The 12,991-nt window shown below is 39.0% G+C and overlaps 1 protein-coding gene across 13 annotated transcripts in view; it reads left to right on the top strand.

Annotated features, from left to right (window-relative positions):
• APBB2 (amyloid beta precursor protein binding family B member 2) overlaps positions 1-12,991 on the top strand; it is a 171,661-nt gene that overhangs the window by 106,756 nt on the left and 51,914 nt on the right. For all 13 annotated transcript variants that reach the window (XM_017744427.1, XM_017744428.1, XM_017744431.1 and 10 more), the window contains one exon: positions 45-105. In XM_017744427.1, coding sequence (XP_017599916.1) covers positions 45-105 — 61 coding nt within the window. The remainder of the gene's footprint in view (positions 1-44; positions 106-12,991) is intronic.

Below are 12,991 nucleotides of genomic sequence, written 5' to 3'. Positions count from 1 at the left end.
ATGATTTTAAGACTGATTTTGTCCTTTTTTTTTTTATGTCACAGAAATGGTCCACAATCTGATGATGATGATTCATGTAGCATCAACAGTGATCCAGAAGCCAAGGTCTGTATGAAGATCCACAACAGTATAACAATTAAAAATCTAGCAGTTGTAAGCATAAACTTGCAAGGTGCAGACTGTCTCCTTGAAATTAAGTGTACCCCTCCTCTTGACACAATGGGTATTGACCATGCAAGACTAATTCCATCAAAGGAAGTTGCAGATTTAAAGCTTCATTCAGTTGGGTGAGGAAAGTGTGACTTATTTTAAAATCACATAAGCTGGGAAATTGGATTTTAGAGCTCAAGATTCTACTGTCCAACTGTAATAACTGCCTTCTTGCACAACTGAGTGTCTGTGTGAGACAGGGCTCTGGTTTTTTTTATGCCTGGATGGCTTCTGGGGGCATTCAGTGACAGAATTTGCTCTTTATTTCAAGTTTGTCCCTTTTTAAAGTACTCTTCTTTTTTTGTGTGTCTGCTTCAGCTCACAGCTACTAACAAGTAGGTTACAATTTAGAACAAGAAATTTCATGTTTTAGAAGAGAGAATGCAACCTACTTGGAGAATGCAGTTCATAGGGAAAAATTAAACCATTATGTGATGAAGCACCATAATAAAATCAAAGCTTTTACTGTTGTAATCGAAGAGTTTTGAGGAGAAAGAAGCAGCAGAAAGTTTTGAATGCTTGCATATCTATCTCCAGATTTGTCTTCTTGATCGTTTTGCCTTGTGCTTGCATCCATTATTAAGGGTGTATATGAATCTTTATAATTGGAAATCCAAGTAATTTAAATAAGTGTTTTGGCTGTGCCATACAGCTGCAGCAGGTGACAGGATCAGAAACTACTTATTTCCAGGAACAATTATGTGTGTAACAGAGTTGATAATTTTAATAGCATTAATGATATATTTTAAGAGAGAAAACAGACTGATCAGGGCATTTAATTTTCTTTGTCATCTTGATTATTTGGCTTGTGATGTTTGAATCAGATGTAAATAGTTGTACTTTGCTTGGCCTGCTGGTAGTTTCAAAGCAAGGGTTTCAGCTGTGTTCATCACAGTGACAAGCACTAAATTCTGAGCACAGTAAATGGAGTTGAAACAGTAAGGAGCATTAGGTTCCAGTCCTGAGAATGACAGAGGTGTTCCTTTCATGATGAACCTTATAGTATGGAAAGCTTTGCAGGGAGGCAGCATTTTGATATATCTATGACTTTACCAGGTGATTTGCACTGAGTATTTTTTGAGTCCTTCCGGCATGGAGGACCATGGCAGTAGTTTTGTGGACAAATAATTTGTGTCATGATCTCCCTTCCCTGTCTCATTTGCTGTTTAAACTTCAGTGTTCATGGAACAGGTACCTATCTGGTGTGTGTGAAATGTCTATCACAACTAGTCCTGTTTTTCCAGTTCAGGCAAAACTATGCTGATAATGCTTAAATGGGTAACCAAAACTGAGCACTAAAACATTCACAGAAGTGATTGAGAGGAGCAAGACAAGAAATAGACGAGAAACTAGACATGTTTTTGACTTTTTTAAAATCACTTGAGTCAAAGCACCTTACCTGATTTCTGCCCAGTGCAGATGCTGTGCAGGGGCAGGAATAACCATATGTGGGGTCCTGCAGGTGAAGCTCAGCAGTGCTGATGTTGATATGCAGCAGGAGAGGCTGGGGGCAGAGCTGTTCACTGCATCTGCCTCTGCCCCAAATATGGCCATATGTCACAGGAATGGGAAGTGGTCCAGAAACAGCAGGGATAATCTTCACCTGTGGAAAATGCTCTGGGATCTTTATTTCTCACATGGATGGGAGGGAGTTGGGCTAGGTGGACTCCTTGCTAGTCCATTTTACCCCAAATATTGAGAGACTGAAAGAAGTTTGATAGGATTTGATACTGATGACTTGGAAAAATCAGATAGTTTTAGCCCTTTAGGCTCTCCCCTGCCATATTATGTGCCTTAACTATCTTTGATTGAAGCTTGCTTTTCTGTGGCAGCAAGCCCTGATATTTTTTCATTTCATCGTAAGAGAAGGAAGCTTTCTTTAACTCATTAAACTATCTATTGGAAGAATTTGGTAAAATGAACTTTTTTAGAGGTATGTTAGAGATTTTAAACCTATTTATGACATTGACCAGTACATTTGTGGAAGAAAACAGCTTCTCTATGGCACGTTTAATGCTGTATTTCAGCAAAGGGAACCGTGCCACCTTGTGGAAAGCTGCAGTAGTTGTCTTCCTGAGTGTCAAGTTCTGCAAAGATTGAAGCACTGCAGAAATGCTTGTTTTGGTAAAAGCATGTAGTATAATTCATGTAATTTTTGTAAGAAAAGTGACTTATACAGCAACACATTTAAGCATTCACAACTGTCAGTAAAGAACAAATGTTTCTCTATGTATCATGTGCTGAAGATGCAGTTCATAGTTTCGTATCTGTGGTGTCTTGGTTAGGTTGTCTGCAGAAGGTCATAAAGGAGAAATGGAAAGAGGAGAGTTATTACATCCAGCTTCTTGATTTCAGCAATTTATTTTGGTAGAAATTTCTTGAAGAGATGGCTCATTGCGCTTGATGAGGATCCTAATTCTGCATGTGAAACATGCACAACTAGAAATGAGTTTTGAATTGGTGCTTCCCAGGAGACAGATCGTAACCTTCCTGGTTAATTTATAGAGCAATGTGTGCCTTCCTGATTGTGTTTCAAGGAAGGCAAAAGATGCTTTTACCAGTCCCAGACTGTAAATTCTTCTGAGTTGTCTTTTTTTTCATTGTTATAAAATACAACATCCCTATGTAAAAACATAGGAAGGTGCTAAATTTTTTCCTTATGGCCATACAGAGAAATGGAACCTTCTGGGACACCTGTCATTGTCCCTAGGAGTGGATGGAAAATGGAAAGCCTATGTGACTCATTTTCTCCAAAACCTTTTCCAGATTGGCCTGTTTGGCCTGACATTTGGACATGCCTTTATTCTCTCCTTTTCTCTTCAAGCATGGATTTTCAAATTCCCTGTCCACATTAGTCTGCTCAGCAAAGCTTCACTTTTCCAGCCTTCTCACCATTTTAGAGTAGTTTCAGCTATATAGAATTATCTAAGAATGGGCAGAATGTATTTAAACCTGTGGAAGTACTAGGCATTTACTCCAAAAGACTGTTTTCTACGTTAGAAACCAATAAATGTTCTGGATCTCAAAGGAAGAGAATGAGACTATTTCCGAGAGAGAGCATCAGGAGATGCTCATAGCAGATATTTATATTTAGTGATTCCCCTGTAGGTGAATGAAAACACAGTTGGAGACATGGAAAGTGAGTTGGTGATGAATTCCTATGGATTAGCTAGGCTTTAGAGTTTAACCAGTTGGCCTTTGGCAACTTGACTTGTGGCTGTTGTGAAAGTGGCCTGTAAATAGAACTATCAAAATAATTTTACAAAATACTATGTGCCCCCAAAGATTTAATATCCATATCTTGGCTGCTTTTCTTACTATGGAAGCAGGTATATGTATTTTGGAGGCATTGTATAGTTGCTTCTTTCTGGTCTTTTCCAGAAGCAAATACCCTGCCTAGACACAGGATCAGCGTGTATCCTTGGGGCTGGACATGAATCTGATTTCTGATCCAAGAGAAGACTTAACCTGAGAGGAGCTTTTGCCATGTCCAGCAATCCCAAGAAAGGATTCGTTTCACTGAAAAGAAGTACATAATCTTTTCTTACAGTCAGAGTAGCTTCTAAAATTCTTGGTGCCAGCAGGGAGTATTCAGCATTTCCCAGCAGTCCACCTCAGGCTGCATTACAGTCTTCTCATGAACTCATGAAATGCTGCAGAAAGCCTCAATTAAATTAATTTCAATTAATTAAATTTGAGGAGTTTATTCCACCTTAAGTCTCTTTACAAAAGTAGATTAAATCTAAAAGAGAAATAGGGTATCTTCAACAGTTTTTCTGCCAAAATTGTATTTTGGCTTGTTTTTTGGATTAGGACTTTGTTTCTTTCAAAACAATCTTTTGTTTTCATTCCCTAGGAAATAGCACTAGAAGAAAATCTTGTACCCATTCCTTTACTCTTACAAGGGAACCACAATATATAATCCCATGTATTAATTTCAAGATTCTGGTTTTTGTGGGGGGGTTATCTGCCTTGACTAGTCTTACTGACCAACTGATTCAGGTGTAATTCGCCATTCCACCTTTGCAGCTCCTGGGTAGCAGTGGTGAGTGATGGGGATGGCTGTTTCTAAACTGGTTTGTTGTTTCTGAATTTGGCTGTTTGCCATTAGCAGCATGAAGGCACCCTCCCATCTATAGATATGATGCAGTTAAATGATGCAGGTGCTTAAAAATGGTCTGCTTCAAAAGCAGATTTAGAAATAGCCAACTAAAGCACTAAAATATATATCCTCAATGATTTATTTTTTTTAAAGCGTTTTTTTCATGTTGCTCATTAGACCTTTCAGACAATGTGTTTGCTTGTTCTTTACCTCTGTGAATGATGTTATTATTAACATCTGTTGTGTCATTAGGTAAAAAATGCTAATGTCAGGGTGTGATGTACATCATAATACAGATTTCCATCTAGAGGATATTTGCTTCCACCATGTTCCTAAATGGAGTCTTGTTTAATCAAATATGAAGATGAGTTCAGGGCAGAGGAGGATGTAGCATTTTCCCAAATCTCGTGGACTTACTTTGTAAGGGCACACAGAGTTACAGTATGGTTTTTTTGTTGTATTATATGTAAAGTATAAATATCTGGGATAATGTAGCTTAATTTCTCAAGCCATTCAAGATTATAATTAAGATCCTCCAAAATATTACACGTCTTTCACTCCTAGGAATCCCATATATCTCTGGGATCTAATTAGCTGTGAACCTAACATGCAGGATCAGGACAGGAGTGCCTAAACAGTAGGAGGGATGTAGAGGAGAGATTTTTACTTATAGTCTTCCTTAGAAAAACACATCGCAAAGCTATTCCTCATGTGAAAGAGAATGGAAAATGCTTGAAAATTTACCATTAGTTTCCAAGTTTGCAATGCAAGAATTACATCTTGAGTTTGGAGGCATTATCAGGATTTTCTTTACTAAGATACACTGTACAAAATGTACAGCGTATGGGCTGTGAGATTTCTGCAGGATTGGGAAAGAGAAGATAAAACATAGGAACACCTCTGTTTCAAATCAAAACAGAGTATCTTCATGGCCTGTAAAGTTCCAGTATTGACAGTGGCTTTGTCTGCCACAGGTGTGTTGACCAGAATCATTGTTGGGGTAATAAGACAGATGCCAAGTGAATTACAGGAGGTTGAATGATGCAGATGGGAGCTGTGTGGGTCATGCTTTGCCCTTGGAACAATTCCTACCCTTGCCATGAATGCCAGGTTTTGTCGGCAGTTTAGGTGCATGCCAGTGACCACTGTCCTTGTGGGGAGGCAGCTTCCCTGGTTGCTTTGCCTGGCTCAGTCAGGTGAGGCAGCACTGGAGGCAGCCTTGCCTCTGAAATTGCAACTGTGGAACACCCAATGCACTGCTGTAGCCTCTGAGGCATGGGACACCATTTCCAAAGGGAAACAGTGCTCTTAAAATTGTAGCTTCTCTACCGGGAAGTGCTGGCTGTGTTTGAGAAAACATGAATATACCTATTTTAATTCTTTTTTTAAATGATGCTGTTTCTTCCAGTGGTGGCAGTTGCTATTGCTTCACTAGGTCAAAGTGCCAGTATCATCTTCAGTACTTTTCTCATGGAAGTGCCCAGTCCAGTTTTTCTTGGCTGGAGTTTGTGTACAGCATTTTGCTGTACACAGCCATTTAATAAACTGTGGTGGTTCAGTAGAATACAAAAAACCCCAGGCTGCTGCGCTAAGCAATTTTTTTTTTTATTATAAGAATCTTCACTTTTTAATATTTTAATGTTGCTTATTTTTTATAGTTTTTAATCACAATTTCTTCACTGTTTTATGGTGCAACACAGTAAACTTTTCGTGGTCCAGCAGTATTTTGTGTGTAATTGATGAAGGAACCCTCAGGAATGGACAGAAACTGGGAGAAGCAGCAGTTCATCATACTCATGTGCCACAGGCAAAAAGTTTCTGTGGCTGTTCTGCAGACCAATGGATTCTGTCAGCAAGCACCTCCCAGTTTAGCGCAGCCTGGGCTGATATTGCTGGCAGACCTCCCACCAGCAGAGGTCTGGTCTGCTGTCAGCTCACCAGCATCTCTGCTAACACAGTGCAGAGGTAATCACAGCTTGCAACCCATCATATTCCCCGCTTGAGACTGACCATTCCACCTCTGAAACAATCTATGTAGCCTCTGTCAGCTTCAGCTTTAGATTGGCCTGTTGCTTGTGAATTGCTTCTTGAATGTCTGTTCATCGTATTGTTACAAAATGAACTCACAGATATTTTTGTATTTCTCTTCAATTATTTACATTAGCTTGCCAGTGTAGGGCAGCTCAGTGAAACAGGTTGTTCTAGTTTGAAATGTTACAGTGCTTACCGTTTCATGGCATGGATTTTCAATGGAAAAAGGTGCTGTTTGTATTTATATGTATATATAAATATGTATATTTATTTATGTTATATATTGCACAGGCACATTTTGAAACCAGCGTGATACAAATTTGGTAAGTTATTTGTCCATTGTGGACTTGCTGAAAGGTACATTTATGGAGGAAGTTCTTTTAAAAATCAATTAAAATGGAACATTGTGTTGAATGACAGAGCAATATTTAGATAGCTCTAGCCAGCATGTATATTTATTTTTAGTTCTACTTCTAAATTTCACTTTAAAAAATGAGAAGTTTTCCTTGTCAAAATTTTCTGCATTTCATCCAAGAGAAAAGGGATAATATTTATCTCTTAAGAGATGGAAAAGCATGAGATGTGCCATACATCATAGTGCCATGTTGCACAGTTATGCATTATTCCATGTGCTTGAAGATGCTGACTCCATGGTGCTTCCATCTCCTCCAAGGAGACAGTGTGACAGTAAATGGGTCCTCAAATGTGGGAGGTCCACCTGGGCTTAAGATTTCTGGACTATGGATTTGTGCTTATTTGAGTCTTTTTTTGAAAAGTGGGACTTGATCAATAGCGATTTAACTTCATTGACTTTGGTCCTGTTGTAAGCATAACTTCTGCAGAAATCAAATTACTTGTAGTAATGTTGCTTCTAAAGAGACAAAATTCTGACTTTAGTGAAGCTGGAAGGTTTTTCTCCAGTGATTCAGTAAGGTCAAGGGTTCACTTAAAGTTTGGGAGCTCTTCAGGGGTTTTGTTTGTTTGTGGGTTTTGATGGGTTTTTTTAAAATTTGGATGTCATGCATATTCCCTTTGAAATTATGCACCACAGTACTAAGTAAAGTACTGCTGATGGCATTAGAACCACTTATATCTGTCAGCCCAAAGAAGAGCCTACAGGGGGAAAATACAGCATTTAAGGTTAAAGTTAACGAGTGCAGAGCATTAGTTTTAAAGAAACGAATGTACACATTCTTTATGCTCTGTAAACTCCTGCAGGGCTTGTCTCTACTGACAAAGCATATGTGTGTGTCTGTTGGGGTCATGTTTGTGTGTTGCAGAGTAGTGAAATCTGCTTGAGTTACCCTAACAGTTCAGTTACTCTGCAAGATACACTCGAATTTGAACATCCTTTATTAGCTTCTAGTGAAAAATATGTTTGCCTGTTCTTAAATGGGGAAGCCCAAACCACCCTCAGCTCAAAGCAAAGTGTATAAACCCATCCCTTTAGGATCTGAAGTCAAGGTATCTGTAAAGCATCTACAGTGAAAACCTGTTCTTGCTGAGAAGACTGGAGAAAAGAATAAGGTGATTTTAATTTCTTCTTCAGAAAGGGGTGTTAGTAGAGAATAGTAGTGTTCATTCTATTTTTAGCTCAAATGACTAGATTTTCACTTGATTCAGAAACACAATAATGAATTGGGATTTTAAAAAATCTTGGACCAGCACAATGTTATGCAACATTTTCTTGCCTTGATAGAGCAGATTTGACCTCTGGCTGTAGGCTGGGGGAACCACTGAGACAGAAGTATTAAGCTCAAAACAAGAGAGGGACTTTTGTCATCCTACACATTGAAGTCTGCAAGTCTGGAAGAAATGAGACTGTAGTGACTTGGAGAATGAGTAAAGGACTGTGAGAGCAGAAAATTTAATATTGACCTCCTCTAAAGAAGTAATTTATTATAAATGTTGTTCTACAGTATTTGTAAAGCCCCCGTATTTAATTCTATGGAAGTTTAGTTTATAATAATCTGCCTGAAATAGCATTTATTAGTGATTTCTGAATTCTGTTGTGACCTGAATATTTCTGTGCTTATTTTTTTATTTCATGTGTATTTTCAGTAATTTAAATAATACAAGATGAACTGCAGCAGGAAGCTGGAAATGTTGAAAAGTCTTATTAGTATGTTTTTGATTATGCATTTTGAATTCTTTGTAGCGAAGAACTTTTATGTGACATCTGTCAGTATTTCTTTGAGACAGTAGATGCACTGCAGTCTCTTCATGTCAATTAAATGAAAGTGCTGGTTCATTAATTGCCTAAGTTCTTTCTATTCTCTTGTTAGTCTATCTTTGATCTTCTCCAATATTTTCATCTGGAATCAATGTAATCTTTCTTGCTATGTAGCAGACAAATATACTGGAACATACTTCTTCCTCATTTCCTTCTCAGAATAGAAAGATAATATGTTATGATACTTGATCTTCCAAAGCATAAAATAATGCACTAGGTTTTTTTATTTTCACACCATCAAAGAAAATGCAAGTGAAATTTCAAAGATTTGGCTGCATAATAAATGGTTAATTATGTGACCTACATGCTGTGTCTCGGGCACAAACCTGCTCAGTGGTCTGTGATAAAAGGCCTTATTAAATATTGTAGTGATTTACGTATGTCTGCAGGCAGATATAACCTTTAAAAAGGAAAAATATAAAAGGAAACAAAGGGAAACTGCTCAAAACCAAGTCCCAAGTCCTGTGGGCTTGGAAGTAGGGAAGAAATAAGTAGCACGGATTTAAAGCATCAAGGCAAACATACTCTTAATGAAGATGTGTTCATAGTGGCTGCCAACAGCTGTGCAATATGAGAAGCAATCTGTCCGTGGTCTTGTAATGTACATTAGTTTGTTGTTCTCAAACTGATGTTCTAATTAATTTTCAGCCTATAGTGGGATCTTTTCTACCCATGCCTTTATGATCCATCCAGTTTCCAGTACTACCCTGCCATCAGTCATGTTCACTCGATCTCTTGTCCTCTTTTTAGCAGGGGATTGTATTGGCTTTGTTTTTCTCAATTATTTTATTTTTATTCTCTTTAATGCTACATGCTTAGCACTGCATGAGACAACAGCTAGAGTGTGCATTTGCTTATGGGTAGAACTTCGTCACAGTTCTGTGTCCCTGCCAAAGCTCCTTCCAGGGTTCCTCTTGGAAAAGGTGCTGCAGAGCAGAACCCTGCCCTGTGGTGAAGGGTTTGTAATGCCAAAGAGCAAAAGTGTGCTCCGTGGTTTGTTCATTTCTTCAGTCCTGAAGTTCCCCAGCTTTAAGCAATGTTTTGGATCGGAACTGCACTGCAAGAGAGGTTTACAGCTCTATACAGAGTTCAGATGACAGCATTTATGGGTTTGGTTCTTAGGTTACAGATCATTAACCCTGAAACATTAATTGGATTTGCAACTACGTGAACATAGGTTCCCCAGAACTGTAAAACCAAGCAGCGATACTTGTGTTTTCATTTTTGTTGACCTGTCTTTTCATGGAGTAGTGTGAGATAAGGTGGATTTTTTTCCTCTGTGCAATTTCTTTGCACAATGTCCTGTATAGCCAGGCAGGAAATGTGAAGTCTCTAGTCAAGATAAAAGTACAAGATTATTGACATACCATGGTTTATGTGACATTTTTTCATTCACTTCTCTCAGCCATGAAGTGTTTGTGATAGTATCTTTGATCTTCCCGGTCCCAAACAGCAGTGTTCCAAACACAGTATACAATTCCTAAGTATCTTTCATCCTGCTGTATTTATCAACTTCTTTTGTTTTTCTTCAAACCTCTTTTATTTTGCCAGCTCTTGAAAAGAGTCTGGGGGCAAGCAGACAGCCTGACCAGGCACAGAAACCTTCTCTAAGAGAGAAAAGAAATTAGGCAGACTACCATAAGCCAAAAGTTGGCATTGGGATTACTTTGAAATTATGACAGGCCAATGATTATTAATTGCCACTAATTGTCTGCGAGCCTCAAGTAGAGGTGCTTAACAAACTGGCATTACCAGGAATGATTGTTTTACAGAGCTGATAGATTCTCAATGAAGAAGAGCTACACTCTGTTTTTTAGCTTGGCTTGGTTTGCCTCTACGTGTTAGTTCCAGAAGAAAAGAGAATGCATTAGCAAAGCTCTTTCAGGTCAAAGGAAGTACTTTGTCTCTTGGCTTGTCAGTATCACTGGTGGGAGGCAGAGAACCATGATGCTGTGTTAATGTGTTAGAGTACTAAGCAATTCTGCTGTCACACCTAACTCAGCCAGCCATAGTCTAAAAATTAGGTCATATCTGACCTAACACTAGGTGGTTGGTTTCTGCTGGGTTTTGTGCTCGTTTGTTTTAAAGAGACCTCTAAGTCAAATAATGAAGGAGGAAAAAAGCAACCAACAATAAAACATGAAGTGGATCTCTTATAATCCAGCTGCTGGCAATATGCAGAGAAGACAGATGTGCAGGCATGCATGCTGAGACTTCTACCTCTCCCACTCCACAGGTGTGTGTTTATATAGTTCTCTTATACTGATACTGAGTGGACCCTGGTATGTGTCACATGTTACTGGGTGCTCCTGTTCTCTAGTTATGAAAATCTATGTGAAGGTCAGCCATGACTGCTGAGTCACATCAGCATATGTATTCAGTTAACCAAAAAATACAAAGTTTTTTGGGCTTCAGGTGTATTTTGAGCAAAAGAAAGTTACTTTTATATATGTACTCAGGTACATGCATTCCCTTGTGAGTAGCGTGTTGAGTCTTTTTAGGGTTTGTTGAGAGGTTTTTGTTTGCAGCAAGTCTTTGGGAAATTGGTTTGTTTTCATGAAGCTGTTCTGAAGCATTTTGTTTGGGTTATGGTAAGGGCTTCTTGTGAAATACACAGACAAAAGCTTGTCAGGTGCCAGAAGCCAAGGACTTTCTCATGTCTACCTCGCTTGAAAGCACCAAGAGGGAATAGAAGCAGGGAAGGAAGCCAGGTCCTTCGCATGGAGGGCAATATGTGAGGTAGACAAGAGTTGCATTCTGTACTGTTATGACAGTGAGCTGAATAAATGCAGTGGATGCTGCCACTGGAGCATTTGAAACATAGAATTTAAAAAGGCCAGGAAAAAAATAGCAAAACAGTTCACCATCTTTACTACTAAGAGATTTACCTGCTGTCAAGTTGAACTGATAGTCTTTCATAATTTTTTGGCCTTCTTAAGATATACTCTGTTCAGTGCAAGGGCTGTATAGGTTGTATGGGCCTCTGAGCAATCTGGTCTGGTGAAAGGTGTCCCTGCCCACAGCATGGGATTGGAACTAGATAATCTTTTAGGTCTGTTCCAACCCAAAGCATTCTGTGATTCTGTATTTATCCTTATGTTCAGAGAGCAGCTAACAAATTGCAGATGTGGTTGAGATGTGAAGAGCAATGAGGAAACAGTATGCTTATTGTATATATTTAGTTCTTCACCTCTCTTATGATTTAGAAAATATTTCTCTCTGCTAGTATTCTGCTATTCAATTTAATATTTAAATACTTGTAAAAAAACCCCTTTCTTCTGGTAAGAAAAAATTACTATTTTTAAAGCTTGCAAAGATAAATATTTAATAGCCCAGTGGGTATAGCAGCACTTTTAGCAAGATTCATGAGTATCTGATGTGCCTGAAACAATTCTGCAATCTTAAGATTAGACCACCTTACTAATTGCTAAAAAATGGTTTTTTTAGTATCTTGTGTAGCCCTGAAGTGAAGAGCACCCCTGAGTATTGACCCCTCCTTTGTCTCCTCTTTCACCTTCTCCTTCATGGCCCTTTAGAATTGAAAGTCAGCATTTTCATGGGTTTCCAGCAGAGCTGGGTCAGGAAGCAGCAGCGTGGGAGAATTTGCATGTTGATTCCCATGTCTGCAAAGCAAAAAAAAAAAGAAAAAAAAATCCACAAAAAAGCTGGAGGCGTGAAAGGCTTTAATTTTTTTACCTACACTCATTAAAGAGTTTTACACAATTGCAGAGTGTATTTGCGCAAAAAAAAAAAGGATGAGATGAGATGAGATGAGATGAGATGAGATGCATCACTAGTGACTCGTTGGAGTGGGTACCAGAGGTACAGAAGGCAGTTTCTTAGGCTGGGTTTCCTGCTTGGCAAAGTGAGCCTGGATGAGTGCATTGTGCAAACTGAAAGAAGGCTGAAGGAGAAGTTTTAAAGGGAGGGAGAAACTCATTAATCTTTTTATCCAAATTTTATTCATCCCTTATGAATTCACCCTTATGGTGAATATTATTCATCCCTTAGTTTGCCAAAGTTGACGTATCATGCATATTTAAAATACCTTGGTGTTTTGGGGTAGGTTTTTTTTGACGATAGTTGTTCCCAAGTGGCACACCAGTGATGGTGTGTGAGCTTGATCAACTCACTGATGTCACAGCATGTTTTAGAGGGTGGCAAATGAATTCAGCTTTTGAACTCTGAAGCTGATTTATTTACTGCATCTTAAGAAGAAGGATTGGTAACTCCAGCATGGACCTGCTATTGCAGCTGCTGGGCTCTGTGCCCATGTGGCAGTGTGCTGCTGGAGGCAGCAGGGCTCCCAGCAGTCCCCGGCGCTGCCTTCCTTCCTGCAGCTCCCAGGATCATTGTCTGCTTTCCTGGGCACCTGCAGGATGCTGCCGACAGCAAAGAAAGCTGGGGGGCACACG

Source organism: Corvus brachyrhynchos, unplaced genomic scaffold (genome assembly GCF_000691975.1).
Source record: "Corvus brachyrhynchos isolate BGI_N302 unplaced genomic scaffold, ASM69197v1 scaffold17, whole genome shotgun sequence".
NCBI classification, from domain to species: domain Eukaryota; kingdom Metazoa; phylum Chordata; class Aves; order Passeriformes; family Corvidae; genus Corvus; species Corvus brachyrhynchos.
The sequence above is the reverse complement of the archived record's forward strand: the minus strand, read 5'-3'. Positions and strand labels throughout refer to the sequence as shown.